Below are 17004 nucleotides of genomic sequence, written 5' to 3'. Positions count from 1 at the left end.
TATATTTACCTTTTTAGGGCTTCCTGTAGTGAGTTCTTCTTTTATAGTAGCAAGAGGTTTGTCATCTGAATCTGAACCAGAATCTTGAGTACCATTATGTGCTGACTTGCCTGAGACTGGAGTTGCTTGGTGTTTGTGTGGACTTAAAGACTGAAAAGTATAAAATCCAACCCATAAATTTTGGACCTGAAAACTGAAAAGTGTTAAATATAACTGAAACATTTCATTTTGGAACTGAAGATTGAAATGTTTTAAATTCAACTTATACATTTCTTATATGAAGATTGAAAAGATTAAACAGCAAAGGCCTTTCTTTTACCTTTGTAGGGCTTCCTGTAGTCAGTTCTTCTTTTATAGCAGCAAGAGGTTTGTCATCTGAATCTGAACCAGAATCTTGAGTACCATTACGTGCTGGTGTGGATTTCTTTAGCTGTTTGCTTGGACTTGAAGACTGAAAAGTAAAAAATTCAACATATACAGTACATCTTAATTTTGACATGAAGCACATTGCATTCTTAATCTCCCTACTGATTACACTTCATATCAGTTGTCAAGCTCATCCATACAAATACTGTACAAATTGAGTGCATTGTACAGCTGTGAACAAAATTCCGACCACTTGGTAGTATCTGGCATGTAGGTACGTACTCGAGGATCATTAAAAGAGGGATTGTAATTTCAACATATTTTCTCAATATTTTCTTTGTATTAATGATTGTTTCTTCCTATTTGTGGTTCTAGCACAATGTGATGAAAGCAGCAGTATTAGATATAAACCAGACATGTACAGTTGCCACCAAAAGTTCTCCCACAGCCCTGTGTAGCAAGTTTGTGGGAGGACTTTTGCTGGCAACTGTACATGACCCAGAAGTAGATGCCAGAAATTGCCAAATGTTCAGGATATTTTGTCTGCAAAAACACCTGATCAAAAGGAAAATTTTGGGCATTATCTATTTTGACACTACTTGATTGCCTCTCCATCTCTTTTTTGGTCTTCTTCTTACTTTCATAACACAAATTACTTAAGTCAAGAAACTTGATATATTAAGTCCACATTGAGACCATTGCTTATCTGTTCCAGACAATTCTTAGACCATCAGCATACAGTACAGCCAAATCTACAAATCTTAAAATAAGTGGACTGGATTTAAGAAGCTTTACTGTACTGTACTCAAATTATAAGAAGCAATGATGAGCAAATCATGAAAATTGCAATGTGAAATTTTAATTTTGCTTAATATTACAGGATCTTCTGTAGCAAAATGTCATGATAGTAATTTCATTTTAAAACTACAGGGTATTTCCGAACAGACCCATTACTTAACAAGAAGACCATTTTACCTGTATGTTGTAGGTGGTGTTTGGATCTACCCAGCCTTTCTCCACATACAACCCAGGAGTGGTGTTGTTGAAGAGCCAGTACCGGTCATGATTGCGGTCTACGCCTAAGGGCTGCAGACGAATAAGTAAATCCTTCTGCATCAGAACTTTCTCACACTCTTGGACCACATACACACGTCTCTTTTCTTCATCTTCTTTGATTTTCCTAAAATAGCAAATAAAAATTTAATGCCATTAATAGTTAAATTTATTAATTTATGTTGATACAAATTCCACTAATTAACATGTCTTTCCAAAACATTTTACCTTTAATTATATATGTGACAACTTTTTCAGAAGTGAAACTGTTGTCAAGGAGTCAAGGAGTAAGGTAAGGGTCAATAAATTAAACCCTTTGATTGTTCATTAATTTTTTGTGTACATCAAGGTAAATTTCAATGCTACTTATGTAAAAAGATCCTGAACTTCTATGTGTTGGGAGTGTAGATGTCCATTAGCTTATATATTTCAAGTCATTAACATATGACATACACTACTGTGACCCTGAGATATGGAATGAATACATGTGTGTTCACTGATTAATTAAGGTAAGATAATACCCTGAACTACCCCAGACATCAGTTTACCTGTTCTCTGCAATGTTTCTATTTCACACTGGTTTACTTACTGTTCTCTGAGGAAGTTTCGGGTCTTCTCCTTCTCTTCAATTATTTCCTCAGGAGATAACCGCTTCCTCTTAACTCTTGATGCTAAATCCAAATTCTCTCCCTCTTTCTTACTATAGAAGTTATCTATGGTAATAGCTGGAAGAAAAGGGCATTGCCAGTAATTGCTAAAAAATATTCTCCACTCTAAAGAGATTCTATATACTGTGCCATACTTCCAGATACAACAAACAGAAAATGGCACCAGTTACCAGCAAAATGCTTCCCTCCCTTAAACTGATGAATCCACCAGCACCAAGATGAAATTAAATCTCCACTTTCTTACTTATTGTTGCAGTTACTCATTTCCCTTTGAGTTGACAATACTGGCATGGATAAGGAAGCCAATGATAAAGTTTTGGGAGCCATTATTAACATAAGGATATACTTAGCACAAAAATTAATGTAATATCCAGGAGATGCTAAATGACCATTCAAAACCCTTGATTATTTGAGGAAATACAGAGTGCTAAGTTCAATGCAAACCACATTTATGTTTCGAATTAATGCATGCTTAGTAAACTTATACATATTTTAACCTTATCTATGTGCACAAGAACCTCCATGCTGACCAAGTTATCAGATTCTTAATATAAAATAAACAAAATCAAAATAGACACAAAAGAAGTGTTTAAAACAAAGGGAAGGGGTAGTTATCAAAATACAAAGCATAAAAAAAGTAAAGCTCACTATAAATATTTATACCTTTTTTCTTTGGGCTATAACCCTTGGGACGGCCTGGAGACTTCTTAGGGGCGTTGGTTTTGTCCATCTTTTTTTGCAAGCGTTCCTTCTTTTTTTCTTGCTTCTTTTCCATCTCCTCCTTCAAACTCATCTTCTTAACTTGAGCTCGTTCCTTATAGAGTATATAGGCTTTCTCCTCAATGTCCTCAATGTGTTCCTACAAGACAAAAGGTCATTCCATAGAGATGTAAACGTAGAGACCAAAAAATTTAATTTCTTCAAAACTCAACATGTAATACATCATTTTAATTGTGAAGGTGACCTACTCTTTCATAATTTGAAGATATAACAACTCTACCACCTCAAGGAAAAAAATTATGCTTGTTTAAACATGGTCGATTATTGTGTGGTAATAATGCCATTGATGTGAAGCTCCAAATACCAAAATAAGCAGGGTATTCAAACTTGCATCCATTTGTGCTTCAAAGGTGGTATTTGTAAATGAAATGATACATTAAAATATTTGGAAAAACCGAATATTGTACCTATTTACTGGGTATCATTCACATCAAGGCATGGTGACATGTAACCATATTTTTATTGTCCTGCACTATCACAACTACTCAGTTAGGTTCAGGGTCATGCACTCATGTTAGTCAATCTACTCCAAGATGTGACAAAACACATTAGGCTACACTGGTGAAAATAAACTGAGACAAATAGACATAGCAATATGACCCCACAGTTTGTGTAAGACTCTTGGCTATTATAACAATAAGTATACTCACCAATGATGTGTCCGAGGCGATGGCCTGATGACAGAGAGCTTTCAGTACAGCAAGGACCTCTGGTGGCTGTAGTTCATATAACTCACTTGATTCCAATTTATGAATAAGTCCATCAGACTGAAATAAATAAGATGGTATAAAACATCATTACAGTACTCAATGAAAGCAGAATATTTTGCAATAGTGTACATTCCACCAAATCATTGGGCAAATAAATGTAATTAAGATTAAAAGATGTAAAGTACAACCCCAGTTATCCAGCACCTATGAGATTGAGTGATGCTGGCTGCCCAGACTCCAGATAACCAGGATTCTACTGTTTATCTTTCTACATAACCATCCAACCAATTATTTAAATAAAATTAATAACAGTGTTGATCAACAGAAGGCTAATATGAAATAGCTAGCTAAAATACCTAATAATTATTGACACAGCCTTCTTTTCTTGCATTCTGAATATAGAATATGACAGCTATGAACAGAATATGTAAGAGGAGAACTAGCAGCAATATGAGTTACACTGCACCAGGTTACCTGTAATGTTTTATGGCTTTCTTCTTATACAGGGTGGTCAAATTAAAGTGAACCATGTTGAAAATAAAAAATCATGAAATGGACAAAATCTGTATTTAAGCAGTTCGCAAGTTTCTTAAAACCTTTGGAAATAATATTTATTGATGTTTGAAAGTTATGTCATCCAAATGTGCACCCCTCTTCACAATACACTGCTGCAGTCATTGACAAAAGTTGTGCATGACTCTACGAAGCACATCTGGAGAAATGGCATTAACATCTTGGTGAATTCTGGCCTTCAGGTCATCGATATCGTGGAAATGATGAGAGTACACCTTCTCTTTCAGAATCTAAAGCCATACGGCACCAACTGTCACCCCGGTTCCTCCTCCCACTCAAACCCCTACCCAGTGCTGCCAACCTAAAACTGGTTCACTTTAATTGGACCACCCTGTACATGGCAGGACAGGTTTTATTTTATACATCTAGACTAAGAGTGTTGTACAGCTTAGGCTCAAGGTCTACATCCTGAACACCATATTAAAGGGAACAGTGTCTCACCAGTTCATTTTGTTCCTCCCCCTCATCAGTGTTTTCATCAGAGTGTTGGCTGGCTGACTCGCAGGAATCGTGTTTCCTCAGGCACAAACGAGCAACCTCAATGGCAGTCTGGTAATGCACCGGTAAATCACTGATCTTTACACCCAGTTCCTGCAATTATAATAAACAACTAGTAAGGTAAGGTACTTGGCATTTTGATTTTAGTCACTAGTAAGGCATCTGTTGTTTTTACCTTTGTGGCTTGTTAGGTACTGTATCTGTAATTTTAAATTTAACAATTGGTGTAGAATACAAAGTTCATTAGTAATCAACCACCCAACAATTTTTTTTATAGATACATTCATCCTCACAAATCAGCAAAGGTGTCAAACTGGAAGACAAAAATTATACAATACAAAGTAAGAATAATAAAATACCTATTGGTTCTTTAGTCACTGAAGAATACAAGAAATACCCTAAGTATTCACCACTATTAACACTTTCTACTTGGGCATCAATTGGTCATAAAATACACAAGTGCGTGAAGTGAAGAACTTCTCTCACTGAGAGTGAGTTAAAATTGTCTGTTGCAGCTAGAAAATTTGATAGATAAACAACAGGAAAAAGTCAACTTAAATGGTGCCTCACCTTCGTGCAGCCTATTCGAGTGTCATCGATGATCAGATGTAATATGAGGCACATCACTTCAGCTACATACTTTAAGCCTTTGGGACCTGCCGCTAAAGCCTGCATCAACTGACTGCAAGATATAGATGTCTTCTTGTCTGTTTTAACAATCTCATGGTAGCACTCGATGAACTCCACCACCATGGCCACATCACCAAACAGTGAGTTGGGGATCTCCTGTGTATGAGGTACAGTACAGTAGTTTTAAGAACAATATAAATTATAAAACTCACCAATTTAAATTATTTCCACTACAATTTCTTTATTACTAAACAGTACATTAAATATTTAACAAAACACACAAATTATAAAATTTTAAGCTGATTATACATGAAGCCGATAATTCAATGATAATTTATAACTAAACTTCAAAATATAAGCCTTTCAGTATGTTTTGATTGCCACATACAAAATACATACTGTATATGTTGTTACATTTACTCAATGCTTTAACCTTTCATCAAACATACAGATCAAGTCATTGACCACATTTACCTCACCACTCCATGAAGAAAGATGGATGCAACACACATCCTTCTCTCACTTCTACTCCCAACTTAAAAATTCTCATTTTGTCCTCCATTTACAGTCTTTTTATGACATGAAATACTGAACATCCTGCTCTACTACCATCTGTATGTTTTGATGCTTCCTGTAAGTCTAATCCCCTCATTTCTAGAGCTTTCTTCACCCCATCATTCATTCTCTTTGTTGGCCTCTCTCTTACCTCTGGTGTAGGGACCAGTTGTGGCTGAGGAAGTGGTTTCAGGTTGGTGAGGATCTTTTCTTCCATCTTTCGATTTCGTTCCTGCTTTGTCTGACGTCGTTTTTGTGCTTCTGCCCTGGCCTGAAAGACACCGTAAATAATGTTGATAATTGAATGTAATTCTGAATTCACTCTCCTCCCCATTTTTTAGTTATCCCTGGTTGCTATATAATTTCACAGTACAGTATAACTTCCACTGTCCTATACAAAATTAATCAATTAAGAAAGTAAACTATACTGCAGGGTTCTAGATATAATAATTGCAATAGAATCAAAACAATTGTCAGTAGATCAACCAGAAAACCATGATGATAATTTCTACTGTTTGTCCCCATGTCCTTTCACCTACAATATTCTCCCCTTGACCCAAGTTCCTGGATCCCTTGATCTACTCCACACAAAAGTAAGAGGTGAGGGAAAAATAAGACAGAAATATTGATAGATATGCAGAAAAACTAACTCAGCAATCATACCTTTTGTTTTGAATAGTCTTCTCTCTCCTTTGGTGTCATTTTAGCTACTATTCGCTTTTCTAACATTCGTTCATGGCGCTTCATTATGTCTGCTCGCAGATTGGCCTCAGGTATAACCTGAAAGAAAACATCACCATTAAAAGAACAAAATTATATTATAAAGCTTACAACGGAGTCATTATAACATATATACCGTACTGTATAGTATTTAATGTAGAGATGTAGTATTCAACTTTGCGTGCTCTTACTGAACAAACAACAGCTAATTGACCCTGACTGCTTGGCGACATGAGACACCAATAGTCTTAATTAGGTTAGTTAGCATATAATAACACTATCACTACAGTAGCAAAGACTTAATTATGAGAATGCAATATCTTTTCAATAAATGATTGGGTTAAATACCTCAATCTGTGCCAGGGAGAGCTTCTTGAGGACCTGATCCATGGTGTGAACCAGTTTTCTACCAGTCCCTTTCACACCCTTGAGAGTGTTGTACTGGTGGACCATTTTCTTCATCACAGGAGTTCTTAAAACTGCCTCTGGATTTGGTTGCTGAAATGGGAAGAGGGGTTTCCAGTTAGATCTGATAACGAGAAATTAATAGCAATGAGAGAAGTACTGTCGTATGAATAACTTATTCCTACAGATCCATTATATAAACACAAAGAGAAGCCCAGCGCCAGAATGGGATAAATGCCGTTTTTAAGATAGCAAGAAAATTGGTTCTAGTCAATAAGGTAGCATCACCATAATTTTTTCAATGGATTGTCAACCATGTTTGCAGTGTCCTAAAGAGATAGCCACCACTTGTACATGATAGGGGAAGAATAAACTATGTATTTCAAACAAAAATTGTGTTTGGGTGGGTGTGGTGCTTATCACATTTTGGGGCTATGCTACTCATGTTCTGCATTCCATTCACCACTTCTACCATGTTAAACCAAAAATATTTAAATACTGTATAATAAATACAACCAGTTTAATTTGAGGTCATAAGCAGCTATTATAATGGTTTCCCCTTGTGTTCGAGGATGGCTGGCCTAGAACCACTTAGGTGTAGATTTGTTGAAGGTGTAGAAGTAGATGCCAACACAATAAACATACCCAAAGTTAACGAGCTGCATGACCCAATGTCAAAGAATAGCCCAAGAAAACTGGACAACTCACCAACTGCACTGGCTAACCATTATTCCAGAACACGCTCCATACGCCACAAGCAGCTACAAAGCACAGCAACTTGCCAAATATGCTTACATCAACAAAAAGATACCTGTATTACAGTTGCTGAATGTAAACAGTGTTCATCTATTTGGTGAGTCAGATACATAAGTTCAGTTGGATGAAGTATGCAGAACAGTGATAAAGGTATGCAAGTAGGGTAAAAGTTTGTGTGCTAGAAGTGATGGAAAAGGAGTGCACTGTAATGATAATTTGGGGGGGGGAGTGGGACTATAAATGGGAGGTAATTCAGATTCTTGTAGTCATATTCAACAAGATTTCTATAATAAAGACAGAGGTTTAAAACAATTATCTAACTTAGAGAAAAGCTACAGGAGACCTAAATGCTGTAGTAAATGTTAAACAAGGAATATAAATATCAGGAAATGAGAGCAGAAAGGTGAATAACAATGAAGATCTCACTACAAAAAAATGGTACTTGATAAACTGTGCCATACTACACATAAAAGGCATTCAGTAACGTGGAAGACCTAATTCATTCTGGCCATAATGCTAAAGGGTGACACCTTATATGAGACAAACTTGACAAATACTAACTTGTTGAAAAGCCATGAAGATTATTATTGTTATACTGTACAGCAAAATCCCATTACTGTATTCAGGACCAGGGAACTTTTCAGAGACACAGATAATAGCAATTTTAATTTATATAATAGAAAAAATTTAAAACAGATATAGAAATATTGTATTTACTTCTCAAACAAAGATATAGTTAATGAATACAAAATTATAGTAATACACAGGAGACATATCAACAGAACATTCCAAAACAGTCTTAAGCTTCCCAAAGTAAAGGAATTTTTGTTAGTTTGAACACTCTTTACAACAGGATTTTGCTGTACCGAAAAGGCTATTATTAAATTCTTCCCAGAAAGTTATCAACGTTAATATAGTTCTGCACAAAAGACTGAGTACACTGAAGAAAAACTACAGTATATATCAGACTTTCACTTAGCTCTGCCATGTCAATATTGTTGTTATTGTCCACTCTGTAACTGTATTTTTATGGCTAAATAAACTCTTTCAATACAGTAGAACGTTGATTTACAGCGATTCAATTTAAGATTATTGATTTAAAGCGACACCCACAATTAAGGGCAATGTTTTAATTTAAAGAGAATCTTTCCTATTTAGAGCGAGTCAATCTGGCGCATCATATTTTAAAATTCGCGCCTAACGTTTCTCTGGGCACGCTACACTGTCCTAAGGGCAAAGCTGTACTGTACATGTAATCAAAATAATGTACTAAATGATTACTAAAATTTTGGTCTAGTGCAAACTATAGTATGATTATATTCAAATTAATCACTATCTTATAAGAATTCCAGGAATGTTAATTATATTCTCCCAGGTCAGTTTAGTGACATTTTATAAGAGAAAATCTTAAAGTCACTCTTAAGGACAGATAAATAAATAAGCACTAGACCTTGGCATTAACTTTCAAACATATCACCACACCTCCACCCCCCCATCAGCTGATCGGCAGTAAACAGACCATTTCATGTCCCATAATTTTAGCTGTGTTGATTTATGAGTGTTTTAACATAATACAGATACTACAAAACACAATGTTTTGTCTATTCTAGGAGATGGGCTGAGGTTCATCTGGGTAGACTCAGTCTTTTTGGTATTTTGCATTTCTCTCAAGTACCAAACTAAATTATTCCATTGAAACAACACTTCGATTTAGTGTGAATTCGGTTTAAAGCGACCCCTCTTGGAACATATCTCATGTTATATCGATGTTCTACTGTATCAACATTAAATGATTAGTATTGGAATCCATCTATCAGGAAAAGAACAAAGGTATTATAATACAGAAGGAAAGATTCACAGAGTATCAAGTTTGTATACCAAACCCACATAAAAAGATCCAAACCACATAACTTAAATATATGTTTCCTATTACAGTAATATTGAACTAATTATTAAAGCATCATATTTTCAAAGAATTATTCATACATACTATATGGTTAGTCCTATTCAAATACCAACTATTAAAAGAATCTGATATAAGAGTAGCTTACCCTTTTCTGGGGGGATTTTCTTGGGGAAATTTTGGGTTTGGGTGTTCCATCAGTCATTTTCTTTGGAGACCTCATGTCAAAGAGAGTTGTTTGCTTCAATCTTTTTGTACTTCTAAGAAGCTCCTTTCCATCTTTTTCTGTCACCCTCTTCTTGAGCACCAATGGAGTAATGCCTGGTGGAGTGACCATTTTCAATGGTTTTGCAGCAAGATGAGCTCCATTTTCTATTTTTGGTGATCTATTAGCTAAAACTGCAAGAGACACATCATCGTCACTGTCACTGGTCTCCATTTTCACTTGTGTTTGTAACTTTAGGGAAGGCTTTGGTAGTTCTGATTTAGGGTTTAGCTTAGGAGTTCTCTTGAAGCCTGGCTTGGGACCTGGCTTTTTTCTTGGGGTGTTCGGGTCACGTTTTACTCTTGGCTTCCTACCGGGCTTTAAGGGTTTAGAGGCAGGATCAGCTTTATTTCTTTTAACAGTTTCAACTGTTTTTTCAGCTTTTACTTTTTTAGCTCTTTCTACAAATACTCCTTCAGCCTTTCTTTTCCTACCTACTGAATTTGTTCTGGGATTAGTAAATATTGAGGCGAGCTTATTGGGAATGTTATACTGTTTAACAAGATCTTCTGACACAATCCAAGGAGTGTAGGCGCTAGATCGCTGTCTAAGTGCATTGGCTCGCACAAAAAGTCGAAAGTGTTCTTTTGGAGGAATCTTGTAGGTTCGCCTGTGGAGAGAAGAAAAATTTTACAACCAGATTTTACACACCCAAGTAGGAGCAATTTTACACAAAAGTATATGTTTGTTATGGTAAATGTGTCATGTACAGTGTGAATGTACCGACTCATATATACACACCATATAACTGGACTCTCATGCACATGTCTATAGTTGTGATAACAAAAACTTACTGGAGAAATTTAGCTGGGACTTCTGTCATGATTTTTTCTTCTCCAATGACTGACACATCATATAGTAAAGGAAGCAACATACTCTTCTTCCTTCCTGGAGAGTCTTCCTTGCACCTTCTCATATTTGTGGGACTTGAATCATTAATGCCAGCTACTCCATTACTTGTGCCATTTACCATGGGGATCTCTCGAGTTGGGGGAGAGCAACCATTGATGATGGGGGTGGTTGGTGAAGTGGAAGGCTCCTTTCCATTAGAAATATTAACTTTCTTGCCTGCACAGCCGCTGTCTTCCTTAGACCTGATAACTCGGACTTGCATCCTGTATGAAACAAATGTATACATTGAAATACCTTTCCACTGTATATATAATCTAAGTATTAGAGCTTGGAAATATATCTGCTCCAATTACCAGTCACCTAATATATTCTTTCTCTTCAGAAATAAAAGTTATCACAATCACCTGCCTCCAGCTCCCTACAACAAAGCACTTTAAAAATTAATAGGAATTATTATGACTTAGGATGTTCCATTTTTTAAGTGTAAATACTGGAGCATATTTTAGTACCTGTATAGTCTAATGAGCCATCCCTGATAAAACAAATTATAATTGGACAAATGGACACAAACTGCACACAAGAATACAGAATAACTAATACTTACCTTACAACTCGTCTGGTGGGTGCTTTACTCCAACAAAATTTCCATTATAAAATATATCACACAATAATGGCCAGTGACCATGCCGTTACAATGTGAAATTTTAATGTTAGCAGTAAGCAGAGCTGATATTTGGGTGTTGGCAGGTGGCAGTGACAACCGCTAAGTAGTCAGTGGGTTATGTTTACTTAATAACTTTACTTATTTTACCTTGACAGATTTTGTACTTGCACGGGAACACAATATGCAATTAAATGTCACTGCAGGAAATGAGTGTCTATTGACATTGGCTGAAGTCTCTTTTTTTATATGACAATAAACATATGGCAAAAGTTTAAGGATTAAAGTCATAGAACCCAGCATAGCAACCTTATGAACTCCTCATGAAAAACAAAATACAACAGTACAAGAAAAGTATCAGTACCCACAAAAAATCTATTTAAAAAATCATGCAGTTACCAAGCAACATCAACTAAAATATGAAAAAGTAACATACGGCTGTGGCCCCAAGAGTGTTAACTCTTCACCCGGATGGAACCGAGAATAACAGAGTCCTGAAGCAGCTTCTACCAACTGATCTAGTGGCAGTGTACCTGTAAACAAAAGTAAGAAATAAGGGATAAGAGTCCATTTATCAACACTTAGTTTGTACTTTTACCTCACCCTCAAGTTAATGTGCATAAAATGAAACTACTGTACTAAATTGTAACAAATTTGTATCATTATCCTCTCTTCCAATACAGTAGAGAACATAACCCTAGCTGGTTCCTTGTGTATGGGGGTAGGTGAAAGATTAGTAGCCTTGCATAAGTAAAAAAGGCATAGGTTCTCTTGGGGGTGTAAGGGGACCCTCTCCAGTTTTGGAATCCAGTTTATACATTTTTCAGGTGTTTACATTCTGTTCCATCTATGTTCTGTTAAACAAGGAAAACAAATGCTGTACACCAACATACTATTAGCAAACAAAAACAAAACTTATGTAAGTTAACCTGTTTACTCCTCAAAGGGAAAGCAATATCTACTTCAGTTCTCCAGCATTGAATTTGTGTGCTTGATGAATACTGAATACACACAAAAAATGTACCACAGTAAAAACAAGCCTCCCCCTCTATATAATCTACCGACTTATGATTCTTTAATTTTAATTTCAAACACCTTTCTGTCGCATTAAAACGAGACTTTCTGTTTAAGTGATCAAGAAATCGATAGAAAATCACTCACTAGCAGCTGCTGCTCTCTCGTCAGTGCTATTGAATCTCACTCTGCCTTATTTCTTAAATTACCTTATATAATATAAACAGTTTCCCTATATTTTTTCTTCCCCAAGGAAACATTCTTATTTAACTGAAACTTTATCCATTTTTGTCATAGCTTCGTGTAATTGCAAAATAATAAGACACAATGTACACAGGTGAAGAACGTTCAAACATACCGATTGCATCTGTTTTGTACTCTTTAAAACACTCGCTGTGACTCCAACTACAACATCAATACTGTATCTACAAGAACAAGAAAGACAGGTCAGAATGTAGTAACTCCTGTAGGATCTCGCTGCCTTCTACAGCTGGCAAGATTCTTGCCTGAGCCCTCCTTAAGAGACTCCTTGCTGAGGCAGAAAACTACCTACCCAAGTCTCAATGTGGCTCTAGAGCATCTCGCAGCACCACCGACATAATCTGTGCTGCTTGCCAAATACAGGAGAAGGACAGAGAACAGCTTACTAAAGCATTTGACCTGGTCAAAAGGGAAGCCCTCTGGAAGACTCTCAGTTGTTTTGGTTGCCCACCAAATTCTTCACCATTGTGAAATAAAAACAATTATGGCAGCAGTGTCCTACTTAAGAGCACCCAGTCAGAATTCCTCCACATCCAAAAGGGGTAAAACAATGATGTATACTGGCACCATCTTTTCCTTTGATGGTTTCCTTGCCCACGAGAGTGCCAACCTAGCCGGTAGGGTGGACATACCATATACTGAAAAATGGGACTTTTCAACACAACTCCAAAAAAAAAAAAAGACAAAGGTGTTGGTCACTTCCATCACTGAACTTCAGTACAGTATGCAGATGACCACAAACTCCAAACTCGCTGCACACACTGAATGGGACCTACACTGAGATCCTGAACACCTTGGCATATGGGTATACATACTTCAGCCTAGAGGCAAACAAAAGCAAGACACACTCCAATCCACCCAGCCCCTGGTCCAGCCACTCTCTACAGTCCATCCAAGTTAATGGAACTGCCATATCCAACATTAACCATTGCAGGACCTTGGCTCCACCTGTCCACTACCACACACACTGATGAAGGGACCCAATGCAGTCTGCTAAATCCATGTCTTCAGCTATAGGGAGCTGAAATTATCTACAAAGCTGTGCATATATTGATCAGTGGTCCTTCCCACCTTGCTGTATGGCAGCAAGACATGAGTTATTTACAGGTAACATCTCTAGGAGCTTCAGAATTTTAACCAGTGTAGTCTGCATACCGTCCTCTGATTCCACTGGGAAGACATGCAGACAAATGCCATTATTATTGATTACACCAATTGTAGGACCATCAAGGCTGGCATTACTGAACAACTACTGTACGGTGGACTGGCCATGTTACCCACACAGAAGACTGCATCACTAAGCACATCCGTGCTGGCGCGACCCCTCCCAAGCACCCCTTCTGTAAGCAGAAATACGGGAACAGTGGACTGCCCCTATCAAACACCAGAGTTCCTCCCACTAGCCTCGTGGGCTGGCAGATGCATCTCAAGGTTGTAATTTGAGTCTGGATTGCTCTACCCAATGTTTATTAGAATGGAAAACCATTCGTGGTGCCGACACAACCCGAGTCGAAGGACTACGAGGAGTGCGAGGGGGGTGAGATTTCTGACCAGGGGGTTAAGACAAACCTGAAAAGTGTCAAATCAACTCCCGCACATGAGAGATGATCATTCCACACCATAATATTTGGAGGAACACCAAATGAGGTGTTAACACATTTACATTATCCCATCTGCATACTGAGGGGGACAAATGCCAGCACCGGAGACACTGACGCACTAGACGTAGGCCTCCACACATGTAACATCTGAGGATGACCCTGCCGGTCCCATATTGGCCACCTCAGAGCTCACCAATAAAGGTAACATCACTAATAACTTATATCATTGTCATCAATGGATGACATATATGGTGATTAATGCCAGACAATTTTATTCAGCACAGTGAGACCCCAAACACACATGATTAATAGTAAGGCCCAGTGGTATATTCTTAAGGAATGCAAGGCATGCTAGTAGAAAGCAAAATAGTATCTTCAATAATAGACTTAATTTTAGTCTTCACAGTTTTCACTCAGGAAAGTCAAGGAGCCTCAATGTCCCTCAATGCATGCAGAGGGATAAGCCGCATACCCTCAATGGACATATAGACGTAATCATCCTATCAATAACATGCTAAAATGAATTTTATTGTGTTGGAATTTGAGTCATTTTAGTCAAATTTAATACCCATTCCCTTAATAAGCACAAAGTCTTATGTTATATGGTGATTTTATTTTACCTAAGAGTTGTTGTTCCATAAGAGTGGCTATTTAATAAGTTTTCTGTAAATGTAGACAGGCGGCGGCTCTCCATCAGCCCAACAAAACTGGTCCACATTATTATTTTTAATATTTCTAAATAACCCTACAGTCCACTTTCAGTTATACAGTAGCTTTTCACTTGGGAATGTTATTCAGTTTTCCATTTTACTTGAAATAATAATTAGATCATACAAATAAAAATATTTACTAATTATTTAAATGTTCAGCAATAAGATCATTGGCAACTTTACAGAGGGCCAGCGTTGTGCATGATGCCTAGTCATTTTTTTAACTATTTTATTTCTAAATTACTGTAGATCACACTGAAAGCTTAATATTCTTTTGCCTTAAGTATTTTTGCACACATTATTTAAAGATTTATAATAGATACTTTGTCAGATGCCACTAATATAATTTAAGAAATTAGGTGTTTATAAAAGCTTGACAACCCTTATTTAAAGAAAGGCCATATCCCACATGATATTTAATTTGATAACTGATGTATGTGTGATGTTCTACATGCCTCAACAGTGCAACCATGGTACACCACTGGTAAGGCCCAATTAGCCCAAATGGCATTGGTATGAAATGGCTTCCATGGACTGGACCAATTTTGTAATAAATCAGACCAATGCATATTTTCTAGCCAGATAAGTAAAATGTATCTAAATTTCCAGTCAATGATGTCTGGTTTAATGAAGATTTTACTGTACATTATGTATATATGTACAGCTTTCAAGTCATTTTTGGCTGTAGTCAAAAGAAAATATATACATATTCCAATAGTTTTCCTTCATTTGCTCACAAAACATCATCCTTATACTGTATTGTACTGCATAATGTTCTACAAGACCTAAAATTATCTCTGATTTAGTCCTGCTCCTTCACACAACCTAGCATTATCCATTACTAGTAAGTGTATCCCCTAAACAAACTCAATTAGTTACAATATTGTCAACTAAAATCACTGATGAGCAATGTATCTTTCAGAGAATTTAGTTACTACAGGTATAAAAATTTTCTGAAAACACCTAAGTTAACAGTATCTATACAGTACATTCCTAAAAAAAAATATTGGCTTTAAAAATGACAAAAAAAGGAGAGAAAACCAACAGTCATCTTTTAAACTACTTTGAGGCAAAAGCCAATAAAAGATCATAAACACTTAACACACAATTCACTTACTATGGTGGAGAGTTCGGAGAATGGGAGGCAGAAGGGGTGTGGGGAACGAGGAGCTAAGTAGTACACGAACCTTGGCTTCACTCGTCCAAGCCTCCTGATGTGTGAGGCTGGACTTGCCAGTGCACTGACATGTCCAGATGATCTGACTATAAAGGGCCAATCGATCCTCATAGTCACTGTTGAAGTGAGACACATTAAAAGACAGGTAATTATTAACAAAGGACAAGTATAATGTCTCCACTGAAAACAGCTTGTATTCACCTGTCATTGTCTGACACTTTATGAGTACAGTACTGGACTAAGAATGTTACTGTAACTACAGAAGTCCACAACACAAAGTATGTTTACAGGACTGGGCTGAGTATGTACAACCAAAGACAAAAGTCGTGTGGCGGTTTTGTCAGAAGATTAAACATAACTCGTGAAACATTATGAGAGACCCCTACTACAAGGCAGAGCGCACCAAAAGTTTAGCCCTTCCTCAAATGTTTTCACAAAATTTCACGACACAACTTTTGTCTTTCATTGTACATACAGCCAAAGAAAAAAATCGTGTTACGCCCCCTAGCATTATGTTCTACAACCCTCAACAAAGAATTTGGGTAAAGTGACAGTGAAGACTAGATGTTTGAGTCTGAAAAGGGAACTTTACCCAATTTTTTTCTTTGACCCATGTACTGTAATTTTAATGTTGATAACAGACCCCCAACAGATACTCATGATCATTATTCATGTTAAAAAAATGCATTAGGAGAAAACGAAATATTTTAACCCTTTTCCCAGATACAAAATTTGAGATTCCCCAAACCTGTACTGTACAATGGACAATTTTGCTAATACAACACAATGCCACATTACTATTATGTAGCATTACAATAAGCTAACTAAATAAATGAAACACATGTT

At 36.8% G+C, this 17004-nt stretch overlaps 1 protein-coding gene across 1 annotated transcript in view; it reads right to left on the bottom strand.

Annotated features, from left to right (window-relative positions):
* Positions 1-17004, bottom strand: part of LOC121861643 (tyrosine-protein kinase BAZ1B-like) — a 34506-nt gene that overhangs the window by 8708 nt on the left and 8794 nt on the right. Inside the window, exons 2-16 of the mRNA XM_042359539.1 lie at positions 16099-16274; positions 11832-11928; positions 10677-10997; positions 9766-10492; positions 6902-7051; positions 6497-6613; positions 5985-6104; positions 5219-5434; positions 4592-4741; positions 3518-3634; positions 2751-2946; positions 2009-2144; positions 1342-1546; positions 320-451; positions 10-150 (exon numbers count right to left, since the gene is read on the bottom strand). Coding sequence (XP_042215473.1) covers positions 10-150; positions 320-451; positions 1342-1546; positions 2009-2144; positions 2751-2946; positions 3518-3634; positions 4592-4741; positions 5219-5434; positions 5985-6104; positions 6497-6613; positions 6902-7051; positions 9766-10492; positions 10677-10997; positions 11832-11928; positions 16099-16274 — 3001 coding nt within the window. The remainder of the gene's footprint in view (positions 1-9; positions 151-319; positions 452-1341; positions 1547-2008; positions 2145-2750; positions 2947-3517; positions 3635-4591; positions 4742-5218; positions 5435-5984; positions 6105-6496; positions 6614-6901; positions 7052-9765; positions 10493-10676; positions 10998-11831; positions 11929-16098; positions 16275-17004) is intronic.

The sequence above is a fragment of the Homarus americanus genome, unplaced genomic scaffold, assembly GCF_018991925.1.
Source record: "Homarus americanus isolate GMGI-L3 unplaced genomic scaffold, GMGI_Hamer_2.0 scaffold9847, whole genome shotgun sequence".
Classification (NCBI taxonomy): domain Eukaryota; kingdom Metazoa; phylum Arthropoda; class Malacostraca; order Decapoda; family Nephropidae; genus Homarus; species Homarus americanus.
The sequence above is the reverse complement of the archived record's forward strand: the minus strand, read 5'-3'. Positions and strand labels throughout refer to the sequence as shown.